Source organism: Grampus griseus, assembly GCF_964374135.1.
Source record: "Grampus griseus genome assembly, chromosome: 1".
Lineage (NCBI taxonomy): Eukaryota > Metazoa > Chordata > Mammalia > Artiodactyla > Delphinidae > Grampus > Grampus griseus.
In genome coordinates, this window is record NC_139017.1 from 102,391,894 (window position 1) to 102,412,914 (window position 21,021).

The 21,021-nt window shown below is 37.0% G+C and overlaps 1 protein-coding gene across 1 annotated transcript in view; it reads right to left on the reverse strand.

Moving 5' to 3' along the window:
- The window catches only part of RPAP2 (RNA polymerase II associated protein 2), an 83,571-nt gene that overhangs the window by 23,746 nt on the left and 38,804 nt on the right, over positions 1-21,021 (reverse strand). Inside the window, exon 11 of the mRNA XM_082676702.1 lies at positions 11,704-11,772. Coding sequence (XP_082532828.1) covers positions 11,704-11,772 — 69 coding nt within the window. The remainder of the gene's footprint in view (positions 1-11,703; positions 11,773-21,021) is intronic.

A 21,021-nucleotide genomic window follows, 5' to 3' on the forward strand; every position in this document is an offset into this window, starting at 1 on the left:
TTCTCTCTTTCCTCTGCACTTAATACCCTCTACCTCTGCCTCTCACCCATCTCAATAATGGCTCTAAAATCTGAGTCTATGATTTTTCTTACCATTCTTTCTTTCTTTATTTATTTTTTCTGTACATGGGCCTCTCACTGCTGTGGCCTCTCCCGCTGCGGAGCACAGGCTCTGGACGCGCAGGCTTAGCGGCCACGGCCCACGGGCCCGGCCGCTCCGCGGCATGTGGGATCTTCCCGGACCGGGGCACGAACCCATATCCCCTGCATCGGCAGGCGGACTCTCAACCACTGCGCCACCAGGGAAGCCATTCTTTAGCTTCAATTCCACATTTTCAACTGCTACTGGGGAACCGCCCAACTGGATAATCTGCCTTAACCTTAAATCTCCCTGAACAGGAACAGTCTCAGTGCTTGGAGAACAGGTATTAAACCAAATGCAGTATATCCTTCAATTAGTTCCTCATACTCTCTTCCCTAAAAGAACCACTATTTTTCCCAGTTATGTCTTAATTTTGTGAAATCATGTTTGGCTCCTCTTACCCCCACTGCTAAACTTTGTAGATTCTGGTGCTGTAATGTCTCTCATCGTCTGTCTCTCCCATTTCATTTTCATTGTAATCATTTTAGTTCACTGCCTCAGTGCTCGCTGGTTAACTAGGCTGTTACTAGTGGAGGCCTTGAGAAAATCAATTTCATAAATGCTGTGGGCAAAAGCCAGAATGCAAGGGATTAATGAAAAGCACGGGAATCACTGACAGCAGACTAGCTCTTCAAGAAGTTTGTCAAATGAAAGGATGATAGTCTGGGGGGATCAGTGAAGTTACGGACAAAGGATAGGTTTGTTTTTTTTTCTCTGTTTTGTTTTTTTAGACTTTAAAGATGAATAAGCACTTGAAGGCAGGAGGGAAGGAGTCAACAAAAAGCTAGAAATGATAGCTTCCTAAATAATCATTCATTCATTGCCAGATATTTATTGTAAATCTATGATGTTCTAGGCACGATGTTGAAGTGCTGGATATATAATGGTGAGTAAAATCAGACATAGAACCTGCCCCTAAAATCTTCAAGTTGAGTGAGACAGACATTAATCAAGTAATCATACAATTAAATATAAAACTGAAAACAGGGCAAGTGCTAGGAAAGATAAGTACATGGTGTTATGATAGCATATTATAAAGATACTTGATCTAGTCAGGGAAGTCCACGAAACATTTCTTGAGGAAGAAACACTTCCTCAAGTTCTGAGAGATGAAAGGGGAATTAACCAAAGGAAGAGGGGAGGGAAGAACATTTTGGATATAGGGAACAACCTGTGTCCTATGCTGAGGGAGAGTATGATGAGAAGGGCTGGAAAGAAGGTCAGAGTGGTAGGAATGGGAGAACAAGGTAGGGTAATGTGAGATGAGGCTGGAGAAGGGGCTGGACGATGCAGGGCCATGTAGGCCACAATAAGAGCAACTGGAAGCCTTCGAAGGACTGGCACAAGGTGGAAGACAGGATCAGATGTGACTCCAGCAAGACTGATCTTCCTAAAACACTGGCTTCATGATGGTACTCTCTGCTCAAAACTTAAATGACTTTCACTGTCCACTAAAATAACTTTCCTTGCCATTAAAGGGTTCTATCTCTACAATACACCCAACTTCCCAACCACTCTTTCCAGTTATCTTATACTCTTCACTACATCTCTTCTTTTTGCTTTTTTCATTACACAGGTACTTCCTAGAATACTTGCATCCTTTCATTTCCATTTCTTGAAACGGTTTCTATCTTTTGGGCCTATCACAAATCCCACTTCTGTGAAACCTTTTTTGATCTCCCTAGTAGAGCTCTTTTGCTTCTCTGAACACCCAAACAGTTTGTGTTTCTTTCTTGCTATTTAATAATACATTCAACTTTTTACTGTAGTCACCTGTGCACATATCTATCTCCCCCTTTCCTCAACCCCTGGTAGTCTTCCAGGGCAGGATCTTTGTTTAATCTCTGTATCCCCCACAAGGCCTAAGATACAGTCTTACCCATAGCAGCTGCTCAATAAACATTTGTTGGTTATTTTAAAGTCAGATTTCTAATATTTGAAAACTTTTCCATTATTGTATAGTCAGTCTCTACACTGATTTACAGTTATGATGCTACAGCAAAGTGTGAGTCTCATCCTTTCCTGGTATAATGTGGGCTCTACTTACGCTGGTTTTAGTGGCATGATATTAAAAACATTAAAAAAAGTGCAAATAAACTCTTTAGAAGGAAAATCAGGGCTACAGGCAAGGTAGCTTATCATTCCTATAGCTAACAATCTATTATCTCCAAGATGAAACTCAGATTACTTCAACATACCTAGTTCAAAGAAGTTATATCAATGAATGGTTGGGATCTTTTCATCAATAAAAGAAAAAAAAAGTTATTCTAGAACTACTTTAAAAATTTTCCTTGGGGCTTCCCTGGTGGTGCAGTGGTTAAGAATCTGCCTGCCAATGCAGGGGACACAGGTTCGAGCCCTGGTCCGGGAAGATCCCACATGCTTCAGAGCAACTAAGCCCGTGTGCCACAACTGCTGAGCCTGCGCTCTAGAGCCCGTGTGCTACAACTACTGAAGCCTGCATGCCTAGAGCCCGTGCTCTGCAACGAGAAGCCCCCGCAATGAGAAGCCTGCGCTCTGCAACGAAGAGTAGCCCCCACTCACCGCAACTAGAGAAAGCCCATGTGCAGCAACGAGGACCCAATGTAGCCAAAAATAAATAAAATAAATTAAAAAAAAATTTCCTTAAATGTGATCTGAACAAAGAATCAGAAATTCTGACATAAAATATCAGGTTTCTAGATGTCCCTATTTGTTGATAAGACTTATTCCCAGAATAAAATGTAAAGAATAATATGGAAAAAAAAAAAAAGAAAAAGAAGAAAAAAAAGAATAATATGGAAGCGGGGGAGAAAAGGTCCATGGTTATAGTGAGGATTCTGTAAGAAAATGAGTTCTAAAACATAGTTTTACATTAAAAAAATCAACTTACACATTTTACTTTGCTCTTCACCACCTTTAATATTTATATTGCTGAGGTACTAAATCACTTCACTGTTTCCTTAAATATCAAGGGCAGGTCCCTCATCTTTGATGTGGAGAGCAATATAATGTCAGGTAGGTCTGTAGTAGAAAGAGAGTTAAGGAATCTTCGGGGGTGTTCATCCCATTTACTTAAATGAGTACTGTGTAATCTTTCCACAGAAAGAATGGCTAGCAATATTATCAACGTATTTCTTTGCCAAGCTTAAGGACTAAGATACCAAACAAACTAGTAACACTTGGGCCGTGTCACCATGGCTATCAGCACAATTACATTGTTTCCTATGCTAAATATACTCATCTCCACTGTCTCCTTCAGTAGCCTTTGACATACTGCATTAAAACTGTTTCTTACTTATAACATCTCATAGTTGAATTCACACTGCCAAGTTGATTTAACCAGGACTTAGTCCCCTCTTATTGCCAACAAGACAAAAAATGCACAATGAGGTTAAGAAACTTGTGCAAGGCACACTGCTAGTGCAAGGGAAAATCCAGAATGAGACTCAACTTAGGGTTTTAAGACACCCTTGCATAGTTAAAGGTGGTCTTTGGGTTAAGGGAATTACACTTACTAAAAATATCATAACAATGCTTAATAATAATTTACATAAATTGAATTTTATCCTAGGCACAAATCTAAAGTCCCCAAATTTGAAAAAACCCAGAGGCATATGAAGCTATTACTATTAAGGACTTCTACAAGAAAAACAAAGTAGACAAGAACATACCATGAAGAAGTATGTCATCATGAGCTTTCTATTTCAGAACTATTGTCTAAAAAACTGAGATAAAAACTTTGATTATATAAAAGACCATGACAGCCAAATAAAATAAAATGTTTTTCTTATAACAGATGGTTTATGTTCTGATAATGTTTGCATTTAATGCTTTAGGATTACCTATTAATAAGGAAGCAGGGATGCTTTCCATTGATATTTCTGATTGAAAAGAAACAAGTTCTTTGTAATTCACTTAGTAGCAATATATTACACATAGGTTTGTTTAAAGGGCTGGGCTGTAGTGACTTTAAACTTTATATCTAGATCCTGTTTGTGACAGCTCTATAGAGCAGCTTTGGAGATGTGTGTTGGAAAAACTTTTCTTCATAACTACTGCTATGTAACAATTCTCTCAACATAGTGGCTCCAACTTTTTCAGTGCTCTAAGACAGAAATGGGACCAACCAGTGGTGTCCACACACAATGATTATCACACTCTTACGGTGCAGAACCCTGAGGCTAGGGATAACAGTGCCCTTACGCCTTATGCTTCCTGGCTTCTCCTGACCTGTGCTCTCTGAACTCAGTTGGGATGTGAAGATATCAAGAGTACATAGGGAGACTGACTCCTCAAGTCGAGGCTGTGACTGGTAAGGGCTAAGTGCTGCCTGATACTAGCTGTCACCACTACTGTTACTGTGCTGCTTGGGAAGGGGAAGCGGGGGAGCACATCTTTTTGCTGAGGATCCTTGGTGACTTTAATATGTATTCTGGCCCGAGGCTGGGGACTCTTAGCTACCTATGGATTAAAAACCCAACATTATAAAATTGCCAAAAATATGAGGAATTCTGAGGGGAAAAAAAAATCACTGAAGAAAGCAGTCTTTGGTTAAAAATTTACACAAGTATTATTTTTCCTTTAGAAAATATCTGGGTTCCCACACAGCCTGCTGGCTGAGGATAAAGTTACTTCAATTAAAAAATATTTTATTTTTCTTAGATAAACTCTCAGCAATAAGTATAGGGGGCTTAGAAATAATCTAATTATTATTTAACCCTCAGTAAATAAGTACTTTACTTAAACTTCACAATGACAAGGGTATTGTGATAGTAAATATTAGATAAACAAATCCAAGATTTACACAAGCAAAAAACAAACCAAAACAGGAATTTTATGGATATTGAGGAATCCAAAATAAATACCACTAGTTATGGTTCAGACATTTAATTTATATGGTCTCATATTCAACACTATGATCTTTTTTTTTTTTGTGAGGGGGCTCATAGGTACTCATTTTGCATACGTAGTAGAAATTCCTAGAACATAAAAAATTGATGTTACAGGTCCATGAAGGCCTAAATTTAATACGAACAAGCATATTTAAAGTTTGGAAAAACTGCAAACATAAGCCTGGTGGGACTACTGGGTGTAAGGCAAGAAGAGATGACCTTTGAAGTTCAATCTATGGAGTGCCAGTGGAAATTTAAAACAGTGCAGCCACTGTGGAAAACAGTCTGGCAGTTCCTCAAAAGGTTAAACAGAGTTAGCACATGACCCACTAATTCCACTTCTAGGTATATACCTAAGAGAACCGAAAACTTACGTTCACATAAAAACTTGTTAACAAATGTTCATGAGAGCCAAAGAGTGGAAACAACCCAGATGTCCATCAACTGATGAATGGATAAACGAAATGTGGTATATCCATACAATGGAATATTACTCAACCATAAAAAGGAATTAAGTACTGTTACATGCTACAACATGAATGAACCTTGAATACATTAAGTGAGGGGAGCCAGATACAAAAGGCCACATATTATATGATTCCATTTATATGAAATGTTCAGAATAGGTAAATCCATAGAGACAGAAGGTAGATTAGTGGTTGCCAGGGGATGGAGGAAGGAGAAACTGGGACTAAGCTAATAGATATGAGGTTTCTTTTGGGGGTGATGAAAATGTTCTGGAATCAGACAGTGGTGATAGTTGCACAAAATAGTGAATATACTAAAAACCAGTGAATTATACATTTTAAAATGGTGAATTTTAAGTTATAGGAATTATATCTCAATAAAATTCAATTAAGTATAAAAAAATTCCATAATTATAAGGAAACAAAAATTATTTCAGTTATCTATTATGGTCGCAAATACTGAGAACTAAATTGGGAATGTTAAGAGAAAGGCTTTGGAATACTTTTGAGAACCAATAAATTTCTAAGGAACCATCTCTTCATTTTCATGGTGTGCTCACATATTTCTCTAAGGAAATTAGTGATGGGCGTGCTATAACAAACAATCTGCTGAGGCAAAAAGCCTTGGCCACATCTTTCCATTCATGTCTAGTGCCCTAGGGAAGTGACTCTCCTGAGTGTCTATCTTTATGATGGTTACCTAAAGTGGCTGCCCACGTCCAGTGAAGGCTTTTGTTTAGTGATCATGGTCAAGTTGAGCTTATTTAAATACCATTTCCCAGAACTTACATGCTACTCCTGGAACGACGGGAATACTCAAAGCTTTTAGGGGGAATAAACTATTGCATGGTCTCTGTCTAGGAAGTGGGCCACAGTTCACTGAAAACAGACAGTTCAGATAAATAAAATGAAAGCAGACATTTTTGGAGATGATCTTGAAAGCTTTCCATTAGAGAACATCAAGGGCATAAAACTAGGAATAGCATGTATCCATGTTAGACTACCACAAGTCACTTTCTACCCTCCGTTCTTTCTAAGTAGCACGAAGTAAGTATTTACCTACTTACTCCTTCATTAGATAACCAAATCATTCCCATGGAACACAGTACACACCTCTCCCTGGCTATCCACAAACAGACTCTGGACTCCCATGCTAAAATTCACCATAGATCATCACAATACATAAGCAGTGGGCTTTTTACAAAGGTTCCACAGTAAACTTGGGTGAAAAAGTTACATTTTAAATACAAGAAGTTATTGTATTTCTGGCCTGTGTGCTGCACATAGAACTCAGGCCAGTCAGTTTGCTTCTCCATAGCCTTCTATATGGCTTCTCTTTGGCTGCCAGCCTTGGTCTGGACCCTTCCCTAGATTTCTCAGCTTTAGGTCAACATCTGCATAGACCCCACTCGTGTTACAGGCTCAAGTATAATGACAGAGGTCAAAGAACACTGGGAAGACTAAGGGCAAAGGGAAGAGGGAAAGGAGGATAAGGACCGAGCTGAGGCAGGTGTCCTACAGCTATAAAATCTCAAAATACCAGTCAAAATATTCTCAGAGAAACTTCCCTGAAAAACACGATCATGATAAAAAGTGATCCTTCAGTTTCTGTTTTCCTATACAGAAGGGTAGGTAAGGGTAGATGAAAATTATGAGGAATATAAAAACAAATATATGATACACTATGAGGAGGCATCAGAAAACACACTTTAATGTAATTTATTGTGCTTTCTAATTTGATGTATAAACACATCAAAATATATAAATACATTAAAAGCTTTACACAGTAGAGCATACAGGTACTAAAATACTTACAGCAGACTATATATTCATATACATTTTTGTGAAAAATCATGCATCAAGACTGTGGAAAGAGCCTAATATCTTTATTAGAGCATATTTATGTGAGAAAATCAGATTTGATTTTGTATTATTTCAACATATAGTATGTAATCATAAAATATGATAAGGTTCAACAAAAACAAAAAATTACTACAGCCAGGAGTTTAAGCAATAACGCCAACTACCAGGTTACTTTATTGCATTTCTAATCCGTCACTAAAAGCAAAAACAAACAACAGCGTTATCACTATTATAGATGTCCTTCTATGTGTAAGGAGTTCTTGAGAACTTACCTTTGTTAATTATAACATTTATTAAATAAAAATGAGAGGAGTAAAGGAACATTAATTCCTTCACTGTTAAATAAATGTATACTGGGACTTCCCTGGTGGCGCAGTGGTTAAGAATCCGCCTGCCAATGCAGGGGACATGGGTTCCAGCCCTGGTCCAGGAAGACCCCACATGCTGCAGAGCAACTAAGCCCGTGCGCCACAACTACTGAGCTTGAGCTCTAGAGCCCGCGTGCCACAACTACTGAAGCCTGTGAGCCACAACTACTGAAGCCTGTGAGCCACAACTACTGAAGTCTGTGCACCTAAAGCCTGTGCTCCGCAACAAGAGAAGCCACTGCAATGAGAAGCCCATGCACCGCAATGAAGAGGAGCCCCTGCTTGCTGCAACTAGAGAAAGCCCGTGTGCAGCAAGGAAGACCCAACGCAGCTTAAAAAAAAAAAAAAAAAAGTATACTGCTTAAGCTTTGAAAGATCTTTCAGTGTGATCTTGGTAACTATTTAGGGTCTGAATGCATAGTATAAATATCAGTAAATGTTGCGGTCACACTGGCCATCCAAGTCCTATGGAATTAGTGAGAAATCTAAATGAAGTGTGCATGGGTCATATTGTATTTTTATATATAAATGTATTGAGTGTGGAAAGATCAAGTGAACCAATTTGATTTGATGAATTTCTTTCTGAGATTATATGGGTATAAAATTCCCATCAGTATACACTGATAAATTACACATTGTGGTTCAAATTTTTAAAATGTTAATACATCTGTGAAAGTGCAAGGGAAGTTACTAGGAAAAGATGATTTGCTACAGAGACACCTTATCTACTTTTAAGAATACAGATGTGAAAATTCAAGACTCAGATTTCTTTCATCTGGACTATCATGTTTTGCTCAAAATGTTGATTTTTCCCTCTAACAAGAGCTAGACTTGAGCCATTTATTTTACTAATAAAATTATATATGTGTATATGTATCCTTTTCTAAATGGTTCTCATGAGGAATTTTGAAAACACCTTTCATGCATTAAACAAATGCTAATAATAACAAAACTTTGCAATATTCATATACAAAGAACAGTACCATTGTTATAATAATACTGAACATATTATCTTACTATATTCATCTTCAGTGTCTACAACTGCCATTCAGAACCTTTTTCCTAGCTATAAAGATTTATAAGAAGTCCACTTTTTAATATGAATTCCAGAAATGTCTACAATGACTAAAAAAATTCCATTGGCAATTTGAGAGTAGATACAACAAAGATTTTCTGAATCATAGGATAATTATTAAAAAAAAGGTAATCCCATGTATGCCTACATTCAATCTTAGTGGCGATAAATCAAAAAGCTGAATGAGGGGTTACTGTTCTACAAATACATGTGAGTGTTTACCTCCTTTCTCTTCATATGCACATACCTCTTTGAGTGTCTAAAGTCTCCATATTTTTCACTGGGTTTAAGGTTCTTTATCTAATGCTGGCCCTCATGCCTACTTTTTCTTTCCCCAGTAACAAAATATCTTCCCTAAAAAGTAACTGTGAACTCTAAGTGGGAGGAAAGAGGGGTGCAAATATAAAGTATAATTATACTTTACAGAAGCCAATGGGATTAGTTTTAACATAATGGATATGTATTTTAATTTTATCCCCATCTCATATAGTAACATTTATTCTAAAAGGATGAAAAAAAGGACAGGCTGAGAAGGAAAGGGTCTATCAGTTGAGTCACAGATTCCCTGGGGGGCAGAAATATGAAAAGCTAAAGGGGATTTCTGAGAAATGAGGAAATAAGAAATAAAATAATATGGGGACAGGAGACAGAAGTCTTAGGATCAGATGACCAAACAATAAGGAGATTCAGCTAGGGAAGATAAAGAATGTTCAAAGAGGGCTTATTGCAAAAGTTACAGAAAATTATGAGAAAACAAGATTTGAAAGGCAAAACCCAAGAGGTACCAGCTAACTTGGTGTCTATAGTGACCAAAGATTTTAAAAGAAGCCAAAAGGGCCCTAACTGGAAAGGTTTTTAGTTGTCAAGGGATCAAAAGGACCAAAGACTAGGAGAAGGATGGGTAGATCTAACTGTAGGGCTTAGGGAAATAATGGAAGAGAAGGATTCAAGGTGAATGACAAAAGGAAACAGTGTTGACTGCTACAACCTTAAGACTGACTGCACAATGTGAAATATGCAATACGTCTAAGATGTGTGCAGTTTCGTTTCTTGAATTCAATTAAGTTACTCGTTTTATGGGTCACTGACCCTTGAAATACCTACACTACATCCAAAGTTAGGCAAGTCAAATAAAAGGACTAGCAAAGTTTTCAGTATTTTGGGCCACATGGGTGCCTCTATTAAAATCAAATACTAGAGGTATACTTCTGTATGGACTAAACTTAGGAAATTTTGATGGTAGACTTTTAAATTTCATTTTCCATACTTTTTTCTGTTGTTGTTCCTTGCTATACATTTTGGAGAAGGTGAGGCAGTGGTCTGATACAAAAAGAAGTAGGACCTAACGTGTCCTCAGTAAGCAGCTGCTCATTAAGATAATACTTCCAGTTACTGGCTTAGAAAGCAAGATTCTGAGATTACTGCTGAGCCTGGGCCTCTGACTTGTCAACCAAAAAAGCTACTTCCCCTTTAGTATAATGAACTACAGAAGTACAGTTAAACAGTTATCTACGAGGGTTTATTAGCAGGCATAGGATATGGTGGGTGAGCAGAGATACTGATATTTTTTTTGCCAGTGACCAAAATATTTACAAATTTCATAAACTGGAAAGAACTTTCTAAAAAATTAAGATCTGTTTCACAAATTACCAATTCAACTGGAACACTGAATAGCAGAAATGACAAAAGATTTGTTCTTATGGTTGATAAAAAATTTATGTCAGGGCATTCAAGTAAAGTTATTTTCTGTGTTCTGATTTAACGAATCATGTGAGCTGTATCTCGTTGGGTGACACGGATGCTGGCTCACTGAAGCCTACTCTAATGCCTCCCAGCACAGCCTTCTGTGGGACAGTGAGGCCAGAATAACATGTCAGACTGAAGTAACATCAAAGAAAGAAAAGTAGGGCTGGAGATGCTATGAGGTTGGCTCATAACACTTCTTGACCTGTGAGTGTCCAGTAAGTATTCAATGTCCTATGGGCTTCAATGACCTAACAAGTACCAAGTAGCAACAGTAATGCAGTAATGAATGGTCTTCAAAAGAAGACTTTTGCAATTCAAGCTGAAAAACACTACACTTACTAGATGGTTTTAACTCTATTGAAAGCCTTAGACACCACTAGTGATTTCTTAAAAGGTGAATGAGTATTAAATGTTTTATATATGCTTGTGTAGTATCTACTTTAGTTCCTTTAAATCTGTTTGATTTTAAAGATGTACATTAATTTGGAAAACAAAACTTTTCTGATGATATCACTGATAAAAATGCTGATGAAAAATGAAATAGCATTGCTGTATTGGTAAAAATACAGATGTAAAATAATGAGGCCATTCAACATTAATAAAATGTACTGTTAAAAATGAAATTAAGGGGGTTTCCCTGGTGGCGCAATGGTTGAGAGTCCGCCTGCCGATGCAGGGGACACGGGTTCGTGCCCCGGTCTGGGAAGATCCCACAGGTCGTGGAGCAGCTGGGCTCGTGAGCCATGGCCGCTAAGCCTGCGCGTCCGGAGCCTGTGCTCCGCAACGGGAGAGGCCACAACAGTGAGAAGCCCGCGTACCGCAAAAAAAAAAAGCAAAAAAAACACACAAGAAATTAAGGGACTAGCCTGTATATATCATATCCCACATGGAGATGTTCTTCCCTTTCAAATGATTACAGATAATATGTGAGAAGAAAAATGCCCTTAGAAGATAGTAAAAAATATAAAGAGAATGATTACAACTTATCAAAATATAGCATATCACTTTACATGAAAGTTATTTTATCATATAGGAAAGGAAAATAGGCACAAAATAGAGGTACAATATTTTCCAAGAAAGTTTAGAAAATCAATGAATAACTTTGTTTTCCCCTAATCAAAATTCTTCATATTTAGTATTTAGAGTTAAAAATATGAAAGAGTACTTACAATGACAGCAACACCAAAGCAATTAAGGTCCACTCTGCAGGTTTATGTATAATATTTCTGTTTGTTAATCTGAAAGACAGTAAGATAAAATTTACCCAAAGACTGTTAAATACATAACCCTTCTATTTTTAGATATAATCAGATTTATGATATCATGAAAGAGCACTATTTTTTAATTCTTGTTATATTTGATAGAACAGAGTTAATAGTATAATAATGTGGCTTGATATTCAGTATCTAATAATGGCCATCTCAAAAGGAAGTGTTCTAGCCCCACTTTTATATATTTATAACAATACTACTATTAGACAAGATGGTGATATAAGAACAATATGGGAAACTGAATTGTATGGTTTACTAAAATACATACACAAACACATACACCTCCCTGTAACCATATCCTCTATGTTCTTCCCTAATCAAATGTTTTATTAAAGCTGACAAGGTAAGCAATTTCTGATTTTAATTTTAATTCACCTTTTGTACCTTTCTACCTTGTGCTAGGTTGGCAGCAGGCAATTAAGGGATGTCATAATCCATAATTTACATAAATGAGAGTTGACTTAATAAATTATAATACTAGGTCTTTATTCAAGAAAACTTAAGTTTTAAAAAATCAGAAGTAATTTCTATCACTTAGCAGTTGATGACAATAAAATACATTGTAGTCATCTTATTTCTCAGAAAGCATTTTAAAAATATCATTTATAAATCAATAAAAAAACAGCCAACAACATCTGATAAAGGACTGTTATCCAAAATATCAAAGAAATCTTAAAACTTAATAGGAAAACAAACTGCCCAATTAAAAACTGGGTCCAAGACTTCAACAGACACCTCACTAGAGAAGATATACAGATGGCAAATAAGCATATGAAAAGATGCTCCACATCATATGTCATCAGGGAGATGGAAATTAAAACAATGAGATATACCACTCTATTAGAATGGCCAATATCCTGACCATCAACAAAACCAAATGCTGGCAAGGATGTGAAGTAAGAGGAACACTCATTCATTGCTGGTGGGAAAAAAAAAATGGCACAGCAATTTTGGATGACACTCTGGTATTTCTCACAAAACTAAACACAGTCCTATCATATAATCTAGCAATCACACTCCTTGGTATTTATTTACCCAAAGGAGTCAAAAACTTATGCCCACACAAAAACCTGCACATGAATGTTTATAGCAGCTCTACTAATATAACTGTCAAAAACTGGGAAGCAACCAAGATACTCTTCAGTAGGTAAATGGATAAACTGGTACATCCAGACACTAGAATATTATTCAGCCCTAAAAAGAAATGAGCTAGTGGGACTTCCCTGGTGGTCTAGTGGTTAAGAATCCGCCTTCCGATGCAGGGGACACGGGTTTGATCCCCGGTTGGGGAACTAAGATCCCAAATGCCGCGGGGCAACTAAGCCCACGTGCCGCAACTACTGAGCCCGCGCGCCACAACTAGAGAGAAGCCCATGTGCTGCAACGAAAGATCCCGCATGCCGCAACAAAGATCCCGAGTGCTGAAACTAAGACTCGATGCAGCCAAATAAATAACACCATAAAAAAAAAGGGCTATCAAGCCATGAAAAGACATAGAGGTATTTTAAATGCATATTATTTAAGTGAAATTTAAATGCATATTATTTAAGCGTAAGAAGCCAGTCTGAAAAGGCTACAAACTGTATGATTCCAAGTATATGACATTATGGAAAAGGTAAAATTATGGAGACAGTAAAAAGATCAGGGACTTCCCTAGTGGTCCAGTGGTTAAGATTCTGAGCTCCCAGAGCAGGGAGCCTGGGTTCGATCCCTGGTCAAGGAACTAGAACTAGCATGCCGCAACTAAGAGCCCTCATGCCTCAACTAAAAGATCCCGCATGCTGCAACTAAAGATCCCGCATGCGGCAACGAAGATCCTGCGCGTGGCAACTAAGACCCGGCGCAGCCAAATAGCTAGCTAGCTAAATAAATAAATAAATATTTAAAGAGATCAGTGGTTGCCAGGAGTTGTGGGGTGAGGGAGGATAGATGAATAGGTGGAGTGCAGAGGATTTTTAGGTCAGTGAAAATACTCTGTTACTATAATAATGGATAGATGTCATTATACATTTGTCCAAACCCACAGAATGCACAACACCAAGAGTTAATGATGTCATTAACATAGGTGCATCAATTATAGCAAATGTATGACTCTGGTGGGGGATGGTTTTAACGGGAAAGGCTACGTGTGTGGGGGAAGGGGGCATAAGGAAAATCTCTGTACCTTTCTCCCAATTTTGCTATGAACCTAAAACTGATTTTAAATAAAGTCTATGGAAAAAAAAACAGCCAATAAATAAATTAGCAAAGGACATGAGCAGGCAATTTACAGAGGAGGAAAGCCGAATGGCCAGTAAACATTTGAAAAGGAGCTCAATCTCACTATTAATCCGGGAAATTAATATAAAAATGCACTCCATTACATTGGCAAAAACAGAAGATTAACAATACCAAGGGTTGGTGAGGACATGAAGAAATATTACTTTTTTTTTTTTTTTTTTTTGGCGGTACGCGGGCCTCTCACTGCCGCGGTCTCTCTCGTTGCAGAGCACAGGCTCCAGATGCGCAGGCTCAGTGGCCATGGCTCACGGGCCCAGCCGCTCAGTGGCATGTGGGATCCTCCCGGACTGGGGCACGAACCCGTGTCCCCTGCATCGGCAGGCGGACTCTCAACCACTGAGCCACCAGGGAAGCCCAGAAATATTACTTTTAACACACTGTTGATGTGAGTAATCAAACAATTTAGCAATATCTAATAATACTGAAAATGCATATGAATAACTTCTAAATATAAACCTTAAACTCTCTCACTATGCATAAGGAAATGTATATGAAGATGTTTGATGTGACACTGCTTATAATAGAAAATATAATAAATCGTGGCATTTTTATAGAATACTAAATAGCTGTTAAAAAGAATGAACTTACACATTTTGCTCATCATAATTTGAATGAAAGCAAGTATGGTATGACATTATTTATAAAAATCAAGAACAGACAATATTCATATTTATGGACACAAATATATGTACTAAAAGTATAAAAACAAAGACTGGAAAGATATACACGAAATTCACAGTACTGGTTGCTTCTGGGAGGAAAGGAGAATGGATTGGGGAAGAGGACAAAGAGGACTTCATGTTTTAGGTCTTTTGCATTGGTGATTCCATCTGCCTGAATGATAGATAAGTTTTCTTATGTCACCTTTGCAGTAGGGTCTACCTGGGCCACACTATTAGTAAGTGCAACTCCCTCTACCTCCCAGCCCCAAACTCTTGACTTTCCTTATCCTGCTATATATTTTTCTTTATCCTTGTACCACCTACCACCTTCTAACATACGGTTATTGTTTATTTTCTGTTTTGCCTGGGCTGAGGGCAGGAATCTTTGTGTTCTTCACATATTTATTCCAAGTGCCCAGAATAAGAGTCAGAAGAGATTCAATTAATTTCTTCTGAATGAATGAATTAACTTATAACATTTTATTTATTTTATTGAAAAAGGTATGTCTTAATAGATTTGATTAATTCTGAGTGGAGATGTGTATCTTTGTTACATTACTCTGAATTTTTTCCATAGTTAAAATGTCTACAAATGTTTCCATAGTTAAAAGTCTATATGATATAAAAAGCAAGTACAGTATAGTGGTTAAAGAGTCTGACAGATATGGGTTCAATATTCAGATCTGTCATTAGTAGTGTTTTACGTTGGACACATTCAATGGCTGTAAAACTTTTTTTTTTTTTAATTTAGTAAAATGGGGACAATAGTACTACCTACCTCACAGGGTTCTTGTGAGGATTAAACGTACAAACGACGTCCATGTTGCCAAATCCAATGGACATTTCTCAGTTCCCACCTTAATATACCAGGAGCATTTGACACAGTTGATCAATCCCTTCTCCTTGGTACACTTTCTACACTTGGTTTCCCCTCGCCTGATTCCCCTCCCCTCTCACTGGCACTCCTTCTGAGATTTTGGATCACCCCTTCTGACATTTTGGATCACCCCAGGGCCTCTGCCCTTGTGTCTCTGCTCTCCTCTATATGTGCTCATTCCCTTGGTGATGTCATCCAATCTCATAGTTTTAAATATTAGATAACTATGTGCTCACAACTCTTAAATTTATTATCTCTAGCCTGTACCTCTCCCTTGAATTACAGACTTCTATATCTAATGATCTACCTTCATTTCCACTTGAATGTCTAATAGGCATCTCAAAACTTCAGTATAGCCAAAATTGATTTCCTTATCTTCCCCCGCAAACTGGGTCCTCTTGCAGGTATCTCCATCTCAGTAAATGGCTACCCAATCCTTCTAGAATCCAGTTGCTCAAGCCAAAAATTTTGTGGGTAACCTCAACTCGCTTCATATCCCATGTCAAATCAGTCATCAAATCCTGATGGTTCTATTTGCAAAATAAAATCTTATCGCTTTTTATTACCTCCACTACTTTCACCTTGGTCAACATAATTTCTTGCCTAGATTATGGAAACAATATCCTAAACAACATCTAAACGGTCTTCCTGCCTCTGAACATCTACTATACTTCTCAAATCAGCAGACAGAGTGATACTGCTAAAAATATATGTCAGATCACATCCTTCCCCTATTCAGAATCCACAAACTGCTTTCCATCTCACTCAGAGTAAAAGTCAAAGAATGACCATGGCTCCAAGGACTATATAACTATACTATAGCCATTCCCTGCCCTTTACTTCTCTGACCATATCTCTTTGTACCTTTGCCTCTGCTCATTTCTCCAGCCTCACCAGCATCCTTAATATTCTGTGAACATACCAGGCCTGCTTCTGCTTCAGGGCATTTGCACCTGTTGTTCCCTGTCTGATATATTTTCACAGATAGCAACATGGCTTGTTCCCTCACCAACTGTTAGGTCTTTATACAGATGGCACCTTCTCAATGAGGTCTGCCCTGACCAGCCTATTTAAAAATCACAACTTCCTCCTTAGTACCATTCCTTTTTGCCTGCTTCTGGAGAGAAAAGGAGGAGAATGAACTGGGAAAGGGAAAAAGGTATATCACCACATAATAACACACATATTGTCTTTAAAATTTTACATATCCTCTCCATTAGAACAGTTAATGAGAGAAGGAATTTTTTTTATTTTGTTCACTGTTTTATCTGTAGCAACTAAAACAGAATCTATCACATAACCAAAAAAGGCCAAAGAAGGGTAAGCATGTAAGAAAAAAAAATGTCAAAAACAGTTAAATAGAATTTCCTTTTCTATTGTATTCAAATCTCCCAAAGCCAAGACAAATTTAAGATTTCATGAATTTATTTACTCGTTCAGAAAAAAATCTAGTGAGTGCCTGCTCTATGCTACCATTTCAGGCACTGGGGAAAATACAAGGTCTCTGCTTTCACTTCAAAGTACTCTGCTTTCACTTCAAAGTACTTTAAGTGGCAGAACAGCAAAATTTTTACCTGCTATCATATTTCCCCTTTTGCTGAGCCAAAATAATTTCAAGCACAGATGCTAAATTATCATACTTAACTATTTTCTGAGTGATAATTCAAAAATTAAAACAGTAATATTTGATAGAAAACATTTTAAAAGCAGTTCCAAAATATAATTGGAAATTCAATACAGATTTAGAAAACATACACTGAGTCATCACTGATGAAATTTAAAAAGGACTTGTGTGTCAAAATACAATTTTAATTCAAATCATATTTAGAAAAATATCTTGCTTCAACAATGACAACAGTGAATCATTACCAAGCAGCTTCTGATGGAACCACTATGACAGGTAAATCAATGTAACATTCCAGATAAATGACTAAGATGTAATTCAGTGGAAAGCACAGCTCTATTCACTGGGGAAAGATTCTTCAAAGAGCTGAAAAAGCTGCTTCATGTTTACTTCTAACAGGCTCTCAACTCTGGCTGATTATTAGGATCACCTGGGGGGCTTCTGAAAAACACTAATGTCTGAGCCCAACCCCAGCCAAATGAAACTCAATCTCTAGGGGTGGAGCCAGGCATCTGCAGTTGTTAAAAGCTCCCCCAGGTAATTCTGATGCACAACTGGCTTAAGAATCACTGTTCTACAAGTTCCTATTATTGGTTATCATTTCAAAGAGAAAGATATGGTTATTTATGTCAACTCTCCCACCATCAGTATTGATTGAAAAGATCTCCCAACACTAGTCACTGTCATCAATACGGCGTTTTCCCAGAGACTTCACCTAGAAGACCTAACCTATGGTCACATACCTGTTAAAATTGTCCTTCCACAATCTGAAGACCCCAAAACGCATTATCTTACCAGAGGTATTTCTGTATTATAAGTAACAGACATTTTGCTAAAAGGCAGCAAAGTCAATTTAAGTAATTTTTATTAAAGCTATAGACTTTGATTTGCAGGTACTAAAGAGTAAATATTTTCAAAAATAACTTAACAACAACATTTTTATATATAGCATCCCCTACACCAAAACGAAGAATTTTTTGGCTTATTTCTGCAGAAATTGTTGAATTTCAAACATATATAAAAATAGAACATAAAATCAACTCCCATACAGTCATCACAACTTTAACAATTATCAACTCCTGGTCAATCATGTTTCATCTATACAACCTCATATTCAACATCACCCTAACCTGGATAATTATGAAGCAAATCCCACACATCATATTGTTTCATCTAGGCTTTATTTTAATTTAGTGTAAATAATGCAGAAAGTAACTTGAAAAAACTTAAATAAGAATGACAGAAAAAGGTGATAAAATAACAGTTTATAAATATAAAAGGAAAGTGATATTTGAGTCTTCTCATTTCTGCAGTCTGTTGGCTACCTCTTACTAAACTAAAGAACACTGTGCCTCTTGTCTTGGCTAGCTTATGTGTCACAGAAGGCACAGGTAACAGAATCCTCTCAAGTAGAGTTCTTACTTGGGGTCTAGAGTGGTGATAAATGAAGTTACTTAAAAAAAAACCTTTAATACTAATAATTACTGAGACAACCAATAGATTCCTTTAAAAATTTTTTTTCAGGGGCTTCCCTGGTGGTGCAGTGGTTAAGAATCCACCTGCCAATGCAGGGGACACGGGTTCGAGCCCTGGTCTGGGAAGATCCCGCATGCCACGGAGCTACTAAGCCCGTGTGCCATAACTACTGAGCCTGTGCTCTAGCGCCCGCAAGCCACAACTACTGAGCCCATGCGCCTACAGCCCGAGCTCCGCAACAAGAGAAGCCACCACAATGAGAAGCCTACACACCGCAATAAAGTGTAGCCCCCGCTTGCCACAACTACAGAAAGCCTGCACCCAGCAATGAAGACCCAATGCAGCCAAAAATAAATAAATAAAATAAATGTATAAAAAAATTTTTTTTCAGCTTTACTGAGGTATAATTGACACATAGTAATTATATATTTAAGGTACACAAGTTGATGTTTTGATATATGTATACAATGTGAAATGACCACCACAATCAAGTTAAATAACATTTCCATCACATAGAGTTACCATTTTCTTCCTTTCTTCGTTTCTTCCTTCCTCCCTCCCTCCCTCCCTCTCTGTCTCTCTTTCTTTCTATCTTTCTTTCTTTCTTTTTGGTGAGGCCACTTAAGATCTATCCTCTCAACTTAGATTTGGGGTCTAAACCTAACTACTAGTTGTGTGATTTGAGATTACTTAATCTCTCATCTCTCATCTGTAAAATGAGGATAATACCACTATTTTTTGGAAATTAAACGTGTAAAGTCCCAAGCACAGTCCGGCAGATAGTAAGTACTATATTGAATACACGTATTGACATGGACTAAACATTATTACCAGGGCTGCTTCAAAAGACCAAAATAACAAATAGCCTGGATAGTGAGTGGTTTCCAACCTGAAATACCTAAATTTCTAGGGCACACGAAAGTAATAATGTGGCAATCTTGCAGTTGTAGCCAAACATTTTTTTCCAATGGGTGTCCAGTAAGTTCTGAGAACCTCAGAATAGTTAAAAAAAAAAAAAGAAAGAAAGAAAACATACAATTAGGTAGAAAAACAGCTTTAGAAAATATAGGCAGAGTAAGTTGAATCACTTGTTCATTTACTCCACTATTCTAAATGAGTGGGGTAAAAAATGAAGTACAAAATTCATATTTGTAGTTCAAGATCAAAGGCTTTATTCTAATATTTCATCTAATGTGTCTTTAGTGACTTTACCAGTTTGCTCAGAATGGTGATTAAATAAACAGTCTGCAAGAAATTGAGTAACAAGTCTTTTAAAAATCAATGAAACAGAGTAGCACCTGGTCGTCTTCTTCCCTCAGCTAACCTTTCTTTATATGATATTTACTTCCTAATAAATCCACACTGTACATATCTATTCAAACTTTATCATGAGTGTAGACAGTTGAAAAACACTTTTGTTTTCTTTTGGATGCATGGTTTTGTGACAGGTATATGACCTAGACCTAAAAAACAAGTGTCTCTCTCTTCCTAACTAAACAGAAATGCAAAGAAGTTCAGCTTTCGTCTTGGTATTTGGCCCAAACCCTCCTTTTAGCAAAGCATTTAGTCAGTCTTCCAAAGGCCTAGGCCAATCTGAGCATCATTTCTGGCATTCAATGATCTTGTGATTGCACAGTTACCATGACATCCAATGAGTGTAACAATGTCAGTAATCAGCACAATCATGTCATTCAGATTTATTGTTATTCCCTGAACACTCACTTTCAAATATAAACATTCTAGATGAAATGGAGTGAAAATGTTCTTATGTGCTTGTTTCATCAGTCAATATAAGAGTAAAATGCTGTAGTAATTAATGTTGCTTATGAAAACTTAATTTTATGCATAAAAGAATTAGTAAAAATTTTCAGTTATTTAGCAAAATAGATTGACAGTTAATACAAATATGTCATACATTAAACAGATAACTTCCTCAAGAACATTATATCTTGGAAAAAATGTTTATAAAAATTCAAATAATGTAAGACAAAATCATAGAGATTAGATTTATCATAATTCAGTCTTTGCAGAACTGTATAATGTACTACCATTCATAACATTAAAGAAAATAACATTTAAGAGCTGTATTTAAATTTCAGTTATTTACTTCCATTTAAGTCATAAATTTTTCAAGAAAACATCCTACTGGGGAATTCTTCACACCTTGTGATGATGAATTAAAAACAATGTTACCTCATAATACCATGGGATGGAAAAATACCTAAACTATGTAAATAAAGGATGGGCAATAATTCAAATATAATCTCTAATCAAAATAATTTTTAAGATGTTAGGAC